The sequence below is a fragment of the Mandrillus leucophaeus genome, unplaced genomic scaffold, assembly GCF_000951045.1.
Source record: "Mandrillus leucophaeus isolate KB7577 unplaced genomic scaffold, Mleu.le_1.0 Scaffold1451, whole genome shotgun sequence".
Taxonomy (NCBI): domain Eukaryota; kingdom Metazoa; phylum Chordata; class Mammalia; order Primates; family Cercopithecidae; genus Mandrillus; species Mandrillus leucophaeus.
This window is the reverse complement of record NW_012101423.1, coordinates 903595-923294: the sequence shown is the minus strand read 5'-3', so window position 1 is coordinate 923294 and position 19700 is coordinate 903595. Positions and strand designations below refer to the sequence as shown.

General features: G+C 37.3%; 1 protein-coding gene across 1 annotated transcript in view; it reads left to right on the top strand.

The window, feature by feature from the left end:
• The window catches only part of GRM1 (glutamate receptor, metabotropic 1), a 285034-nt gene that overhangs the window by 141163 nt on the left and 124171 nt on the right, over positions 1-19700 (top strand). Inside the window, exon 2 of the mRNA XM_011974448.1 lies at positions 7938-8173. Coding sequence (XP_011829838.1) covers positions 7938-8173 — 236 coding nt within the window. The remainder of the gene's footprint in view (positions 1-7937; positions 8174-19700) is intronic.

The window sequence follows — 19700 nt, the reverse complement described above, 5'->3', positions numbered from 1 at the left end:
GGATCCTAGGGATTTTCAATAATGTTAGATGAGTTTTTGTGATAATATCTAGACTTATAGTTCTTATATAGGCTGTGTAAATTCAGACATCACTCATGTGCATGGTGACTTTCCTTTATTACTTTTTCTACCACAGTCCTTGGACTGACTTCAAGCCTCCTCAGGCAACACTTCCAGTTCCATTCTATTGGATTTTGTAAGACTTCAAATATCCCAGTTTTCTGCTTGGGTCTCAGCTTCAGCTGTCTGACTTCTACAGTTCATGAAGCCATCTTTCACAGCACCAGACAGGTGTTAGAATCTGTTTCCAGTCTCCAGGGCCTTACAGGCTATTGTTGATAAGCATTCCTTGATGCATATCATTTGGCTTTGATTTCTCTCACCATTGCTAGCACCTGGGAATTACTTTTTGTTTCTTGATTATATTTCATTTTTAATATATACTTCTGTATTCAGGAGAATGTCTGCATTAACTTAGTTGACTACATTTTGAAAAGTGTAAACAATTTTTTTTTTTTTTTTGAAATGGAGTCTCGCTCTGTTGCCCAGGCTGGAGTGCAGTGTCACTATCTTGGCTCACTGTAACCTCTGTCTCCCAGGTTCAAGCAATTCTCCTGCCTCAGCCTCCCCAGTAGATGGGACTACAGGTGTCCACCACCATGCCCGGCTAATTTTTTGTATTTTTAGTAGAGACGGTGTTTCACCATGTTAGCCAGGATGGTTTCAATCTCCTGACTTCGTGATCTGCTCCCCTTGGCCTCCCAAAGTGCTGGGTTTTCAGGCGTGAGACACCACACCCGGCCAAAAAGTGTAAACAATTTTTTAAAAAATATTCTGCTTTTAATGAAAACATCAGGGGATACTTTGGGTACTTAGGGTGAATTAGCAATTCATAGAGTTATTGACCCCAAACTGATGAGGACATTTTTTTTTCTTCAAATGGCAGGATCTAGAAATTAAAGATTATAATCACTTGCACTGGGTCTGTTAGGGGGATTTGTTAATGAGTTACTACACCATTGGATTTGCTTTTGAAAAGCCACAAATTGCTGTGCTTTGACCTTTTGTTCAAATAAGAAAAAGATATCAGTATTCAAAAAGAACTAAAGGAGATTCTGACAACCTGGCTGGCATCTCAGAATACAAGGGAGCAGCGCTGGAAAACTAACTGTCTATATGTGCACTGCTGCCTGTTCTGCTGTCATGGTCTTCAGATGCTCATTTCTTAGTCTCTCTTTCCATTTCACTCTGTGTTCTTTTCTTCCTTTCTTCCTCAAATTTCTGAAAACATACAGTTACATTCTCTGTGGTTCTGAAGAATTATTCTTGCTGCCTGAGGCCCCTGAGCTGGGAGTTTCATTTTAGCCATTGCAATGACACCACAACCCAAGAAACTGCCCAGCCAGGCATGATTGCCAAGAATAACTCAATATTCTAACAACTTAGTCATAACTCATTCATTCTCTACATTCATTTTATGAACCCCTCACTCATTATTATTCATGATACCTACCCTCCCTGACTCCATATATACTTTTGTGCCCTTTTCACATATGACTTTAAATTGACTGAGGGTCAGACGATCTACGGTCCTTACTAAAGACCCCTTTCTTTCTCTCTCTTTTTTACAGAAATGTGCATAGCTCTTGCTTCCAGTCCCCTGTCTGAAGCAGAGCCCTACTCTGAACTCCAGGGCTGCTTTAGAATGAGAGATTACTAAAAAATAGGTGGGAAGAGAAATTTTAGTAATGAGGCTGAGCCTATGGGATGAGTTCACTTTATGACCTAGTGAAGCCAAAGTCTAAAACTTCAAATTCCACTCAAACCTTGCAGAACTTCAACTTCAAAACTGGGTCCATTCTAACCGAATCCTAGTGAAGTCCTGTAGCCAACAGTTTGCAATAACACAAGATGATTTTGGGGCCATATGGAAAACTCTCAGAACAAAATGTTAAGACTTTTTTGGAAGGGACTTTCCATATCTTCATGAGGTGTTTGAACAGTGAGGTGTTTCTGAGCTCATAATGACAGAAATAGGGTCTACAGAGTAAGGTGTAAGGAAGAGAGCTGTGACTTGCTCTAAGCCCTGATGGGCTTATTGATTTCTCTAGTTTTGCTCTCACAAGTGACTCATTAATCTAGATTATCAAAATGTTCTTATAGAAAATGTCATCTTCACTTCTTAACAAAGACTTTACAAAGCAATGAAAACACATCAAAAATTTAAAGAGTATCAAATATACAGTAGATAGCTGAAAAACAAAAGTGTCTACACAAATACCCTGTCTTCTGATTAATGTAAACCTGCTTAGCCTAGAGTTTCATGGCAAAGGGTAATGTTCAGTCATAGTTGCTTGTTCCTGTCTTAGGACCATTGCACAAGCTGCCCAAAGACTTCCTTCCCTCTGACCTTCACCTGGCTCGAGCCTTCAAGTAGCTCACATCTCAGTATTAAGTGTTTTCTCTTCAAAGATGCTTCTCAAAGCACTTGATACTTTTCCTGGCCACCCAATCAAAAATACATTCCTCTTCATTTCTATTACATGACTATTTAAAAATTCCTCTATCTGACCTATATCATCATGTGATAATTTATTTCGAGTGTAACTTTAATATCACTTTCTCCTTCCATCCACATATGGATTTACATGCCTGGTAATTTTTTATTGGATGCCAAACATTGTGAAATTTACCTTGTTGAGTACCAAATATTTTGCATTAAAAAAGTTGTTGAACTAGTTGTGGGAGGAAGTTAAATTATTTTGATCATCTTATATTTTGCTTTTATGGTTTGTTAGGCAGGACCAGAGTGGCGTGTAGTCAAAAGCCAATTTTTCTTCACTATTGAGGCAAGACCCTTCCTAATACATTAACCAATTCTCCTTGGAATATAAAGTTTTTCACTCTAGCTGTTAGAAACAGTTACTACTCCCAACAATACATGGCCTCCAGCTGCTACTCCTTCAAATCATACTGGTTGATTATTTCCTCAGCCTCAGGTAATTTCATTACATAAATGGCTAATATTCACCTGAATACTTGTGGGAGATGTACTGCTGACCATTCTCTTTTGCCGTAGCATCTCTTCTCTAGCATTTGCCCTGTAAACCCTGGCCACCCTAGCTTGGTAGACTTCCAGCTCCTTTTTCTCAACTCTGCAAATCTACTGGGTTGTACCTGAATTCCCCACAACCTCAACCTTGTTGTGCCATGGTTTGAAAACATCCAAGCAGTAAGCTCAAAAAAATGTAGTGTTCACCTCATTTCTTGTTCAATAAATTAATAAACTTATTCATTTGATAAATGTCAAATGAATATGACACATGCTATATTTCTTCAGCCTTTGTGAATGTGGTTAACATTGTAAATAATAGAATTTCATGTTTGTTTACATATGTTTAAAAATATCATTTGATTATAGTTTCCATCTTTTCCTGATTATATTGTAATCTCGGGAATATTTTAAAGAATTATAATTTTATTATCAGGTACACACAATTACTTGAACTCATAACACAAATAAAATTGCTTTAGTACCTAGACTGTAATTATTTTAATTGAATGAAAATAGGTTTTTAAAAAATGTTTTTGCACATTTAAAAAATACTATTGTATTTCTGTTTTTTACTGTCAGTTTGCTAATTAAATTAGTTTAACTGGTATAATGCAAAAGTAACATTCATACAGCCCCTGTCAAATTATAATTGGTGGAAGCAGAAATAGTGTTTTCATGTTGTTAATATTAGAATGTATAAGGTAGAAGAAATCTTCTAATTATTCAGGTTTGAAATGTGAAATTTTATAGGCTGATTGGAAAATAGCCTCATGAAGAATTGCTGTATAAAAATATTGAGGGGGCATAGGAAATAAGAATTCTTGTATGTTAATGAGAAATACTTAAGACATACAGCTTTCTGTTAAACAGTTCACAATATATAGTTTTATTTCCAGACCCCAGCTAGAAAAAAGAACTCATAACTGAGAAGCAGATGGAGCAGCAGAAGCTGCTAGAGGCAGTGAATGTGCTTCACAGAGAGTCCAGTGCTGTCTGAGGCTGGGTCACTACCTAGCACAGCAGGATTCACTCTGGACACTTGGAGAGTGACCAGGTACCTGCAGGTCATCTCAGGGCAAGCATAGCCTAGTTTACACCCTGCCACCACCATCTAAGAAAGATCCTCTACCAGGAATCAGCTATGCTGCTGGCTCGCTGTTTTAAAGTGTACTTCAGAGAAAATTCATCAAAACGATATCCTCACACAGAATCCCAATGCAACAAAATAGCAAAAACCCTTTAAAATTTTCTGAAAATGCATTTGACAGGTCATACAAAGATGAAACACTTTGAAAGCATAAAAACAGAGAATTGCTTTAGAGATGTTTTCCAGTGACTTTTTTTCGTGATAGCATTCTCTAACACCTTACCTGTGATAGATTTAAGATATCATACAAACCTTTAGCGATTAAGTCTTTAAAACATATCCACCAAGTAATCTCACTTGAATATTTTCCTTGTATCCTGGTTCTCCTTGATTTTATGACCTCTTAGATTGAACACCAACTCTAACTTCTGAAAGAGGAGGCACCTATAGTGAGGGTGAAGGTCTTCAACTAGTGGTTAAGGAGACTTAGAATTCCAGACCACTAAACCATGTGACTTAAAATTTCTACATATTCACAAAGTTTTCATGCTATAAAAAGCCTTTCAGTGCTGGTGGGTTCAAGGGCAGGAAGTCACACTTTTCCCTTCTTCTAGAATTGACGCAAAGCATTTGCCTTTACAAACTAAGCTGTTAATATGCTTTAAAAATGCACATAAACATCACAGCAAATTCATTTCGTACACATTTTTATGATGGTGACTTCCTTGTATAGACTGTAAACAAAACAAATTTCACATATTATTAAACCTTGGGGAGAAACACACTTCAACCCTAACCTTCATGTCAAAAAGCAGTTAACTTTTTCAAGTTATAAGTCATTTCGATTTTTAAATATTTACCCTTAGACAGAATTTCTTCAAAGTCTAACTGGTCTTATTTTTGTCCTCGTTTGTGTCATGAACTATAGCTCAAATCTTCAAATTGCTGTAGATGTAGTTAAGATGTAAATATAAGTACATTTAAATGTAAACAATTAAACCGGTTTGAGCCTTTCTGAGCAGACCGAACATATGAAAAAATGAATGAGTCAGTCTTTTTAAAATCAATTTGACTGGCCATCATATTCAGCCACAGTAAGCAGAGGACTCACCAGAACAATAGGCAGGTCATTTACCATGAGGGAGGAGAGCAGAATGACCTGATTGAGTAATAGGCTTACAGCACTTTAAGGACTTCCCGTGGGCTTCAGACTAACAGTGTCTAGGCTGGGATTTATGCGCCCACCCCCATCTCACGCCATACTTCTTTCTATTCTCTAACTATACTAACTCTTTCTAAATTCCTTAAATGTGCCAAGCTCTTTCTTGTATGTTAATCTGCCAGGAACCTTCTATACTAAACCCTCCCTTCTCCTCACCTGACTAAAGCTGACTCCTCCTTTGGGTCTCAGCTCAGCCATCACCTTCTTAAAGAAGCCATCTCTAATTACCTCTATCCCCCACTGCCTCACACACACAGGCTTGCATGCACATACAAAAGCATGCACACGTGCCATATCTACACACCAGATTAAGTTAAACCCCCAAGCTATCTCTCCCCATGATACTGTTCGCCTTTTTTTTTTTTTTTTTTTTTGAGACAGGGTCTTCCTCTGTTGCCCAGTGGCAAGATCATGGCTTACTGCAGTCTCAGCTTCCTGGGCTCACAGAATCCTCCCACCTCAACCTCCCAAATAGCTGGGACTACAGGTGTGGACCACCATATCCAGATTTATTATTATTATCATTTTGTAGAGATGGGGTTTTTCTATGTTGCCCAGACTGTTCTCAAATTCCTGAGCTCAAGCAATCTGCCTGCCTTGGCCTCCCAAAGTCCTAAGATTACAGGCGCTTCTCTTTCTTTAGCCCCATGGAGTTTGCAATTCTTGTTTAGTGTCTGTTTTCCCCACAAGGCTGTAGCACCATGGGGGCAGAGGATAATGAGTCTTATTCTCAGTTGAATTCATAGCAGAACATCTGGCACAGTAACTGCTAGGAACACGGAGAAGGAAGAAAAGAAGAAAGGAATAAAAGAAAGAAGGAAAGAAAGAAGGAAGGAAGGAAGGAAGGAAGGAAGGAAGGAAGAAAGGGAGGATCTATACAAAATTGTAGAGTCTCTATCCTAGTGGATTTGGAAGCATATAAAAAAGACATTCTCTGGTGTAACTGGCTAGACTCTACTGTACCTCAAAGTCCCTTTAGTTCTGGGTCAGGTTAAGTCATCTATACCTTCAACAACCCTTGATCTGTTGAAAATGCAGCTCATGTGTGGGTCAATGGGAAGATTCTAGAGAGGAACTGCACTGCTTAGCTCAGCTAAGTGCAGAGCACATTTATCTCAGTTGATCTCAGGTAGCCAAGGGTGAGATAGGGGCACCAATGTTTGCCCAGTCCCTTCTCTGTGAGAAACAAGCAGTAAAATGCTTTCTTTGGCAGAGACTGCATCTTTATATTCCACAAACTTCAGGGCACCACTCTGTGCAGAGAAGAATAAATCCATCCCCTGAACAAGACAGCCTTAATATTCTCTTTAGCTTGACTAAACTTTAGACAGGATTTTTCCTGAATACAGGCCCCTGACGTCCCTTTTCTAAGAGCATTCACTTTGGAAAACCCAAAACTGTAAATTCTTTCTCTGCCTTGTTGAGATGTAGATCGTCTAGTTTCTTGCTAATTTCAGAAACCAGGGATGTCTTACTGAACGACAAGGACCTGACAGCCATCCCTTTAAATGTAATCATCAAGAATAGTGGTAAACCCCTCCCTTCCAGTTTCAGTGGGACGGTAGGAATCTAATGTGCCAATTAGCAAACACAGATGCCTAATCACATGGGCCAACCTCATGCCAGTGGCCCTCCAGTACTTTTCCACTAGCTCACCCAGTACTTAAAAACCTTCCCATCTTTTATTTTAGCAGAGTTGGGTTCAGTATCTCTCATATTTTGTAATAGTCTTGAACAGAGTCTTTTTTGCGTGTTTGACTTTGTCTGGTGCAATTTGTCTTTGATACCCTCGTAGACCTGGCTCACATGTGTGCCTGAATTAAACTGGGGCTACATCACTCCTGGTAGATAGGAATGCTCTAGAAGGTGATCACATTTCAAAAATTCTATCTCACTGAATACAATGTCAGTGAGCTCCCATTTAGTGAGAAGGATAATTCTTTTTATAATTTGAGGTGATATTGTTTAATGATGTTATTTTGAAGTAACATTAAACAAATGAAAATATCTGGCTACTTCTATGGGAGGCAGATTTGAATGATGTCCCAGGAGGATAAACTGTGGTTGGCATGTTTCAGAGCTATATCAGTTTTCTGCTCCATATAATGGAGCTCATGTAGTGGTCATGATTGCAATGTTGAAACCTTGTTGAGCTCTTAGTTTGAAGGTCAGCCTCTGAGGTGCCTATATTTTATTTTCTTCTGGTTTGGAGAGTGGCTGATAGCCTTTTTGGCTGAACATCTTCCCTCTCAGTAAAAGTGAATAGCACAGAATCTGATGACTAGTGAACTCATTGAACTTTAATTGTCAGTATTGCTGTCATCATCTCATCACCACTTTCACAATTGTGAAAAACAAAGAAACAAACAGGATATTACGCCTTCAAAACTTTCTACTCTCTACCAAAAAAAAAAAAAAAAAAAAAAAAAAAAAAAAAACAGTTGTTGGGTAGTAATGCTGGCTTAAAACAGACTGTAGCCTTTGCTGGATTGCTTCATTCATATATAACCCTGAGCTCTATTTGTGAGATGTTTGTCTTTCTCTCTCCCTACCCCAATCCCTGCATTTTTTAGTGATGGATGGGCAGACAGAGATGAAGTCATTGAAGGTTATGAGGTGGAAGCCAACGGGGGAATCACGATAAAGCTGCAGTCTCCGGAGGTCAGGTCATTCGATGATTATTTCCTGAAACTGAGGCTGGACACTAACACAAGGAATCCCTGGTTCCCTGAGTTCTGGCAACATCGGTTCCAGTGCCGCCTTCCAGGACACCTTCTGGAAAATCCCAACTTTAAACGAATCTGCACAGGTAACTTGTGTTCACAAAATAACAGCTCAGAGGTTTGGTCATCTCTTCTAGATTTATTGCAGCTTGTTGAATGAGAATAGAAGGTGCCAGGGCTAGAGCTCCAAATACAAAATTGCCATCTGTGTTTATAAAATGCTAGAATGAGGAGGAAGTGTGTATTACCCCAGGGATTCATGGAAATCTGGAAAGACAACTTTGGTCTCTGTTGGAGCAAGTGATAGGGGATAACCGAAGTAAAGGAAAAGCAAACTGAGGAGTCAGGTATCTAGTATTTAAGCCAGAGGAAAGAGATTTTATGACAAACATGTTTAGGAGAGCTTAGCCGTAGACATAAGTCAGCAGTACTGGTTAGATCCTCTTTTTTTCTCTGTGGCTTGTTTAGATACAGAAGTCAGGAGACGATGAGGTAATGTGACCCTAAGCCACACCATGAACAAGGGTGTTTGTGGGCACAGGAGCCAAGAAACTGCACTCTGATCTTTCAGTCAGAACAATGGTTCACAGCTGGACAGACGAGCACCATGCACTACGCACTGATGCCATGCCAAGAAACAGCAGCACGTTGTTCCAAGTCCTTTAGGGGCGTGGTGAAATCCACAGGATGTCATCCTTGCAACCCCTAGTACTCCCATAACCCAGATTCTGAAGACTGTAACTTTTATGAGTATTATTATTATTGCATAGGAGCATTACTGTCCCCTTTCCTTGTTCAGTATTTTCTAGGCTGCCAAGATAAATCATCTATGTCCTTTCGTAATGCCATTCAAAGCAAGTTGTTCTTACTGGGTCGATAGCATAGAATAATGGAGCACTCATGATAATGGGTGATGGAATCTAACCATGACCTAATTTGTGTTGTCGAACAGTGGTGTGACATGTATATCCTGTATGTAGGCTGAGCAGACATTATTTATAAAGGCATAGAATCATGTCACACCCATGTATAAAACACTGTATATAGCAAAACAATGGATAGAGAAACATATAATCCATGACTCTTGACCTAGAGAGGCTTGCCATCTCTTTGGACAAATCAAAACAGTTCACATACGTGAAATAGATAAATGACGATAGAGGACAATGAGTTTTTACAGGGGATGGTAAGAATATGGCTAACTACATAAAATATTTCTATTTTCAATAGTATTCATAGTTTGATGTTAGAAAATGCTTTCAGATACCAATATATGTAAATGCATCGATGTATATTTGACTTCATAATGTTCAGCAGAGCTCATTGGGAAATTGCCAGGTATGAATCTTTTCAAATAAGGAAGTTTCAATCTTTTAGAACTTCCTCAGTTTGGCTTCTAGGGAGGTTGAGAAAGACAGGAGAAAGGGGAGACATTGCTAATCAGTAACCCACCTCTGCCACCTAGGTATTTCTACTTTCTCTGAAATAATAGACACACCAAGAATAAGGATTCTAATGAACCAATAAATCACCCAGGACAGTCTCCTTATTTGCAAAACAGAGGTGATGAGGGTGAACAGGGGAAACAGTTTCCCTAGGCTCATAAGGTTAATGGCAGCAAAAAAAAAAAAAAAAAAAAAAAAAAAAGAAAAGAGAACCCACACCCCCCAGAACCATAGTGCCTGCTTTTAGACTTAGCATTTGGCAATATATTATCTCTCATTACTTTCTAATTGTTTCCTAAGAAATGTTTGCCATCTTCAACTGTCGTCAAAGCAACCTTACTTTCTTCATAGAACCCTATACAACACTGATCTCTGGGAACTCAGTCAATTCTTGTTAGCTAACTGATCAGTTAATTTACATTTTCATTCAGGGTAGGGAGTTTTGCTGAAGGGTCCAAGGAGAAGAGCAGTGAGGAGCCTACTGAATAAACAGGGGAAGGTGGTGAATCGGGCAAGGCAGTGGCAAGCAGGGTGAAGAGAAGTGGTTTGATGCTGAAGACATGTTAAGTGAAAGTTGAGATTTTCTGACAGAATTGTCAAGAATAACTGTAATCTGAGCAATTGGAAAGATGGTGTCACCATTGACTGAGACAGAGGAAGACTTCAGGAAAAAAAGATTAGGGAAAATCCAAGAGGCTTATTTTGGATAAATTAAGTTTGAGATATCTGATGGTGGTCCAACTATAGATGTCATTTTGTCATTGTGTTTTAATAGTAAAATTCAGGATACTACTTATTATACATGCTTGGATCATTTACATAAGGATTTCTAGGAAGATATTTTGTTACCTGAGCTCTCAAAACAAGCTAAAACTCTGCAACCAGTTACACTAATATTTTGGGTTTTCAATTGTGACAGTACATAGAATGTTAAGGTTAAAGCTTAAACTGGGTTAGTACTCACGGCAAGAAATAACAATTTACAAATCTTGTTTTATTCTTATGCTGTGCTTGAATCTCAAAGCTATGTTTAAGAGCTTCTTATGTGATTACAATCTTTATGAAATATGTTTATATTTGCATTTTATTCTGGAGTCAAGTTCAGCAAATATTTCTCTCTTTTTTTAGGTCTAAGGAAGGTAGGAGGTTTATTTAACTTTTCAATTTGGAATTAATTCTTGAAACTTATTTATCTTTTCTGCAGCAAAATTCTTATAATTTTATCTTTATCAGTGTTTATCTATATTATCTTTAATGTATACATTCATGTATACCTACCTTGTTGTTCAGTTTTAATCTCTGTATTTCTGTGAAATTGGCTTCAGTGTTATTGAAGAACAATAAACTTTCACTTCACGTATTATTCTTATCCATTTGAGATCCTTAAATATCAAATGAATTCCATAATCTTCTAATAAATATGCAGACACATTTATGAAAATTAGTGTGAGGAAGTAGAATTAACCTTTGCGTTCTATTGATAGCTACTGTTTCTGTCACTCATTTTTACCTCTTCTAATTGGGTCACTTCTAGTGGTTTGGAAAGTTTTGATACTGCCATTAGTTTCCATAGAAACCATTATTGAACTTAATCCCAGATGTCACTATTTAGATAAAGAGTTTATGGGCACTAGAATGCCAGTTTGGATGTTAAAGGTCCTGAGCCCAGACTGAGTAGTTTAGGAATCACTGTGGCTAATTTAAAAGTATTTCATGTAAAGTACACATCACTGCTTAATTAGTTGAATATATCGAGGTATTGGAGCTGTGTTAGAAAAGCACTAACTGAAACATCAAAGCGTAACTTCTAAAAAATTAATCATTGTAGGACAGTGGAAAGAGGTGTAAAGCAAATCAGAGTCACTCTCTTCCAGTAAATGTCTTAGCTGCTTGAAAGATTTGTATCATGTTTGCAATGGCATAGTGCTTTTTCATTCCCAATGAGACTCATTAGAAAGATTCCATAGAAGCTGATAGGGTGTAACATTTTGAAGCACTATCACTGGGTCCAGTACCAGTTCAGTTATGTATCACCCGCATGACTTGCATGACCTCACTTAACCTCCGAACCTCAGTTTCGGTAACATGACAATATTCACCTCACACAGAACTCTGCATGAATTGAATGAAATAACACAAATGAACTACTTTACAATAAAATAATACAAGTGAAATACTTTACAAACTGAAAATACTTACCATAAATGTAAAATGTTACTACTCATGTCATGTCTTATTAGAAAAGAGGTCATGACATAGATCATTTCATAAAAATTATATATTTTGTAACTGTAAGTTTAACTTAACTACATCCCAGGATGTGGAAACTAGAAAGAAACAAGACAACAATCTTTAATCAATCACCCTTACACAGTTAGTGTCAATATAGATATTTTCTCTTATATATTTCCATGCAATCTTTTATAATTTTTTTTCTGATGATAAAAATAATACATACTTAATTTGCTATTGCATGCACCTGGAAATATACAGCAGCATTAGAAAGCTGAAGAGAATTAAGAATTTGCTCTTATCTAAACATTATTAGTCACTGTTAAATTTTTGGTATGTTTTCATCTCTCTATATATAGTTTTAAATTGTGTATTAATATTATTTTATATATTGCTGTATTAAAAATGTTTTATACATTGATACATTTCTCTTTGTCGTTAAATTCTTTTATTCTTAATGACTGCTTAACATTTTGCATTCAGATAAGCTATAATTTAGGCATTTCATTCTTTCTATTTAGGCTGTTTTTGGTTATTGACAATTTTTTAAAATGTTGCAGTGATATAATAAAAATTTTTCATTCTAACTTTATTTTTTTACATTTCGGATAATTTTCTTAAGTTGTATTTCTATAAGTTAAATTTCTAGAAATTTAATCAAAAGATATAAACATTTCTGGCTAGGTGTGGTGGCTTATGCCTGTAATCTCAGCACTTTGGGAGGCTAAAGTGGGCAGATGACTTGAGGTCAGGAGTTCGAGACCAGCCTGGCCAACATGGTGAAACCCCATCTCTATTAAAATACACAAATTAGCCAGGATGGTGGCAGGCACTTGTAATCCCTGTTACTTGGGAGGCTGAGGCAGGAGAATCATTTGAGCCTGGGAGGCAGAGGTTGCAGTGAGCCGAGAACACGCCACTGCACTCCAGCCTGAGTGACAGAGCAAGACTCCATCTAAAAAAAAAAAAAAAAAAAGATATGAACATTTTCAAGCTTTTGAAAGGAGTTCCAAAAGGCAACTCGTACAAAAGCTGCTTGAAACTCTATGCATTCTTTTCCATTTTGTTTTGCATAATTATCATCACAGTGTGCATACAATTCTGTATCTTATTTCACTTAAGATTATATTTTACATAGTTTTGATGTTGCTGCATGGTCTTTATAACCACCATTTTAATAGCTCTGTAATATTCTAACCAGTTAAAATACTATAACTACTAGCCATTCTTATGTTGTCAGACATTTAGACGACTTTTAATTTTCCTTCTTACATTAAAAAAAAAAAACAAAACACTGAATATGGTACACAGATTTTTCACAGTTGTTGTTGTTACTGCTTTTGGATTGTTCCTTTACAGTAGATTCCTAAATATAATTATTAGTAATAACTTGATAAATTTGGGGTCACTTGAAAATATATACTGCATTTTCTTACAGTATGGCAATATTTACATATTTAATATTTGCTGTGGCTAGCAGTATATTAACTGTATGAGTTCATGGGGTTTATTCAGTCCTTATCAGCCTTTTTCACAGCTCAGTAAAGTTATAGCCATTATTTTACTTTCTCTCCACATTCTTTGTACCAGTTGAGAGCAGATGGACACAATGCCTTTTCAAATTAGTCTATATTACATTTGGCTATTTTACAAGATACAATGAAAGAATTTGGCTGGTATCTGTAATTCTCACCAACAGCTCAGGACCGGTAAGATGATAGCTAGTCTAATGAAAACATTTTAAGACTTTCAAGCAAGGGGACTCTTACTCCAGTAGTTTGGAGGCTGCCATTCACAATTTTAGACTGATACTGAGTTCCATAATATATTTGCCTTATTAGGTTTCAAATTTTATGAACTCCACTTAGAATTAACTTATTTTGTAAGTCCAGATAAGATCAATCTATTATAGTTTGATCCAGATTAAGATGTTCCATAAACTGAGATGGGTTCCAATTTATTTCAGCCCATTGGGTCCTTTGGTAATAACGTCTCTTTGTCTCAGGAAGTTTGACCCAAATGTCAATACGCACTCCTGAAGAATATCATTTGCTTTCAACCCAGAAGTTGATATTATTAGCTGGGGTTTGTGGACGACATCACGTTTCTTCACCCCTTTTTGTCTCCATGCTTTTTGAAATATGGCTTTGTAACTTGTCTCCTCAAGAGGTAGAGTTTTGTTCCCTACCTGTTGAATCTGAATTGACCTTACCATTTATTAACTCCAAGTTTAGGCCTTAAGAGACTTGACCTACTCTCATTTTCTTTCCTGGAACCTTACCTTAGCCATATGAATAAGCCTGAATTTATCTGGTAGAAGGTGAGAAATAACATGGATCAGAAACAACAACCTCTCAATTGAGAATGTCCTAGATCAGCCAGTCCCTGGCCAACCCACCACCTGACAGTTGACACATGAGTGAGCCAAGCTGAGATGAATTATGTCCAACTCAGAGCAGCAGAACTTCCTAGTTGACTCCAGATTCATGAGCTAAATAATTAATGTTTGAAACCACTAAGCCCTGGGATGGTTTGTTATGCAGGGTTTTTTTTTGTGTGTGTGGCAATTGATAACTGATAAAGGTATTCATAGCTTTATAATCCATGGAGCAATAGTTGGTTTAATTATATTATGGAAACATAATTCCTCAACCCAATAGTAGAATGCTCAGTCTTTTCCTGTCATACGAAGAATGGTGCATATTTCACCCAGGATCTCGTCAAGCAAAGCCAAAAGGTTTTATAGATCCTGCAATCAAAAGAATTTTAACCGCCCCCCCTCCCCGATCCAAGGCAGTTAAACTATTCTACTTGGGAAATCTGCTATGCATACAGGAAATGCTGAAAAAATGGGGTACAGTTATAACTGAGTCAAACAAATACTCTCAAAATAAAGCAGTCATAAGTTCTCATACAGTACTCTTATAAGTTGCTTTATGGAAATAGCTTTTACAAGTCTTAAATGTGTTTATATATTTTAGTTGGAAGAATGAAAGTAAACTGACTGTGTGTCTCATCTGGACATTATAATTTCTCAGACAAATCTTATTATCACACAGATGAAGCTCTAAAAGTAACCATTCAATGGGTGCAATATTGACCTACCTATCTCTGATTGGCACTGCAAAATGTGTTAGCCACTAGCCACATGTGTCTATTTGTATTTAAATTTAAATCAGTGAAATTACATGAAATGAAACCTTCAGTTCCTCAGTTTCACTAACCGCAGTTCATATATCAATAGCCACGTGTGGTTGGTGACTACCATATTGGACAGCACAGATACAGAAAACTTCTACTATTGCAGAAAGATCTATTGAACTGTGCTGCTCTAGACTTTCCTAACTCCACAAGTACAAGTTTGATTGTTTCTGTAGTATTTGGATATAATTCACAAGTTAGTGATTTGAGACCGATCACCTTGTTGAATATCCTGACCAATTAAAACAGCTGGAAGTTGACTCACTCTTTGGTATGAGCCAAGGCTGCCAGTTTGCTTGGTAATTTCTACAGATCTGATGCCCAACCCAGGGTGGACTGGTTCCCACACAGACCAGGCATGTCTTAACTAGCCTAGTTAGGTTTTTAATCCATGTCATTTTTAATATTGGATTTAATTAGAGAAACAGGCACATGTTCTGTCATCCAAAAATTATAAAGATTGATGCAGGGGCATGAGTTATTCGTTCTTTTACTTTAAATTAATCTTGATTTGTTTCCCAAAAACCTCACATAATTTTTAGTAGCAGATACAGACTTGAAAGTATCTGAGGCATCTAACGCCATTGAGAGATTGAACAGTTACTATTTTATCTTCCATATGCAAGTGAATTTTATTTTTACTATGCCTGCAAACCCGTTACCTAGAGATTGATTTAAGTTTCATGTACTTTAGTTATTACTAGAATTTGGTTAAAACTATTAATAAATTCTTTAATTAGATCATTTTTCTTCTAATTGAATCATGTATGTGTTTCTGAAGTTGAATGCTCTGTCATGTGGTTCAGCTTGCCTTCTGAACAAGTTTGAAGTGAGTGTTTTCAATGATTAAAATGTATGTTCATAAAGATTTCACCCTGGATGAGTAGTGGTTAGTATCTATTTAGATTTTTTCTATGGCATTTCTCCATGTCCTCTACAGGTGTCGCTTCTCATCAGGAGAATAGCTTTGTGTTTCATGCCTTGTACACATTTGCTGCCGGGAAAATTCATATAAAGTCATATTTTCAGTCATGATAAAAAGTAACAGTTGTTCCGGATGAGTGTGACCCAATATACTTGGGGTCTGGCCCATTTACTCTCTTTCTCCTTTTTTATAGTTTTATTAAGGTATAATAGATACATTACACATATTTAAAATGCACAATTTGATCAATTTTGATGTATGTATATGCCCAAGAAACATTTACTGCAATTAAGATACTGAACATATTACTTCTTAAATTCCTTTGTGCCTCATTGAAAATCCCTCTCTTCTACCCCTCTTCATCCCATCCCCAGGTGGTCACTTATTGATTTTCTGACACTATATTTTATTCATAATTTCTATACTTTAATATAAATTGAATGTTTATAAAAGAGTACATTATAAACTCTTTTCTGCCTGCCTTCTTTTACTCAGCACAATTATTTTGAGATTCATGATTGCATTGTAGTTAATTCCTTTTTTTTTTTTTGTAGACAGTCTTGTTCTGTCACTCTGTCTGGAATGCAGTGGCTGGATCTTGGCTCACTGCAATCTCTACCTCCCAGATTCAAGCGATTCTTTTGCGTCAGTCTCCCAAGTCACTGAGATTACAGGCATGTGCTACCATGCCAAATTAATTTTATTTTTTTTTTTGTATTTTTAGTTGAGATGGGGTTCCACTGTGTTGGTTGGGCTGATCTCGAACTCCTGACCTCAAGTGATCCACTTGCCTTGGTCTCCCAAAGTGCTGGAACAACACTTAACTCCTTTTAATTGATGGGTAGTGTTCCATTATTTGTATATATCATAATTTGTTTATTTATTTACCTGGTAATAAGCATTTGAGTTGTTTCCAGGTTTTAGTTGTTTCAAATAAAACTGCTATGAATATCTTTATACAAATCTTTGCATAAACATGTTCTTTCATTTTTCTTTGGTCAATTCCTAGGAGTGTAATGGCTGCATCATGTGGTAAGCGTGTGTTTAACTTCTTTTAATTCACCTGTTGGTCCTATTCACTATGGAGATATATGATTGGGAAAATAGCATCATAAAGGTATTGAACACTGAGAAGATAAATGGCTTGTTAAAGTTCAAAAACCAGTGAAACTTCTGAACTGCTTCTTGAAAAGTGTATTCCATCATTCCATTATGTTTTTTTATTTGCAGGTGGCAGTTAAAGTGAAGGGGATATTTGATGTCCATATTATGAGCCAAATCTTGGGTCATAATAGCTGCTAAACATGATTTCTTATTAGCTCGTATGGAATCAAGGTTGTCGTATTTCCGAACAATTTCCTGAGTATGTTCTCTAGTGATAAACTCTCCAGTGACTGCTTTTTCTGAAAACTAACCTCTTACCCAAATTTAAAATATTCATTTTTACCCTAATGACTGGAAGGTTGCCTTGTATAATCAGCCCACCAGTTATATTTGTGGTATAGTTTCTATGTCTCCAGGCCACAGTAATATACTGGGGAGTTATATTTTATATCCAAGAGCTATTTGTCAAACCTCACACCAATGAGCTGTGTGAGGCCAGGAGTTCAAGACCAGCCTGGGCAATATTGCAAGACTGTGTCTCTACAATAAGCTAGCTGGGCATGGTGACATGCACCTGTAGTCCTAGTTACTTGGGAGGTTGAGGTGGGAGGACCACTTGAGTCCAGGATATCAAGGCTGCAGCGAGCTATGATTGTGGCACTGCACTCCAGCCTGGGCAACAGAGTGAGAATCTGTCTCTTAAAAAATAAAAATAAAAAAGAAATGCCAGTGAATTGAATCCATAGAGATGTAAATAGATCTGGACTGAATACTCCAGTCAGCTTAATAGTATTATGCAATCCATTTGGCTAAATTAATAGCTTATGACTTTGAATGATGTAAATAAGAATCTGGACCTTCAGAGTCGTAGTTCTCAAGCATGGCTTATTAAGACCATCGGGAAAGCATTTACACAAAACTTTCCTATATTAATCTGGGTCCTACACCATACAAATTGAATCAGAATCTTTGGAGTGAGGCCAAGCATTTATTTTAAGGACAAGAAGAAATTCATACTTAAAATTTATGAGCCATTTAAATTTTCAAAATTCAGAACCATCTGTCCCTGTCCAAGTTGAGAGCCTGCTAAGGTTTTGGTCCTGGCTGTGGCATCTGAGATAGCTAATGAGATTTTAGTAATTCCTAATCTGAATCAGTCTCTTTTGTTTGTTTTATTTATTTATTGGTAGGCTTGTTTTTGCATTTGAAGTATTGGCATTCCGAAACCGGTAAGTCATAACCAAACACTGTGTGCCTCCCTGTCCAGATTGGGTAATTCTTAGATGTATTAATTTTGTACTGCTGTCATAACAAATTACCAAAGACTCAGTGTCTTGAAGCAATACAAATTTATTACCTTACAATTCTGTAGGTTAGAAGCCTATGACCTAACTTCTAAGTCCCTGACAAGAGTCTCCCTGGGGTAACATTAGAGGATCAGCAGGCCTGCATTCCTTATAAAGGCCCTAGGAGAGAGTGTTCGTTTGCTTTTTCTAACTTTTAGAGGCCATTCCATGTCTTGGCTCATGGCCCCCTTCCGTCATATCCAAAGCCAGGAACATTACATCTATCTGACTTTTATTCCTCGACCACACCTCTCTCTGGCCATGACCAGGGAAATTTCTCCACTGTTAAGGATTCATGTGATTGAGACCCAGGTAACCCAGGCTAATCTCTCCATCTCAAGAGAAGATTAGTCACATTCGCAAAGTCTCTTTTACCATGAAAATGAGTTTATTCACAGGCTCAGTGATTAGGACATGGGCATCTTTGTGGGACTGTCATGTTGTCTACCACACTAGGTGTCAAGACAGCATGGCATTAGTCTCTCTAAGTCCCTACCGGCGGCTTCTTCAGTGCCTTCTACTGCTGCAGCCTGATTCTGTTGTATAAAACTCTTTGGAAACAGATTTTAAAAGTCATTTGTGTTGTGTTCCTGTGAAAGGTAAAACATCCAGGCAGTTGACGACATATATTTCTTGCATCCAGTCTCAGGGAAGTCTCTTATTTCGCATCATCATCCTCCTTGGCCTCCTCTGATGGAGCATGCTCTTCTGATTGGGGACTGTCTTTTTGAGAGCCTGGGGACTGTCTTTTTGAGGGCCAGGAGGCTGCCTTCCTCTGCTACCTGACCCTAAAATGTTGAAGGCCCAAGGTCCATTTCAGATATCTGATGCTCACAGTCTCTTTTAGTCTAGGCTGCCAGCTTTTTAATTTTTCTAAGAAAAACCTTATTATAAATGTAGTTTCCTTTTTAACTAGTTTATCAGGCACAACCTGCATTAATAGCCATGCCTGCAATTCTTGCTAGACAAGCCTCGCCTTCCAGACTTACTTTTAGGTACATTGAACCTAACAGACTCCTAGTGAAAAGCCACAGTCTTAGTCTCTTGTTTCTTAGCCATTTCCTTCATCTGAAAGATTTATGTGTGCAAAATTATTATTTTCAGAGATTTTTAACAAAAGAATGTGAGTCTTGATATGGTTCTTGCCATTAATCTGAGTTTTCCTGGGTCTTTTATGGTACAGAGATCTTGTCAGCTTGCTCTTTAAGAGTTGGAAATACAAATCCATTTCACTTTTGTCTTGGTACATTTAATTTTTCTACCTCCTTGCCTAAACATGTAAGCTCAGTTGACAAAACTGCTGCCTTCCAAGTATTGTAGGTGACAATATTAATGAGTGTTTTGCTATTGCATAATAATG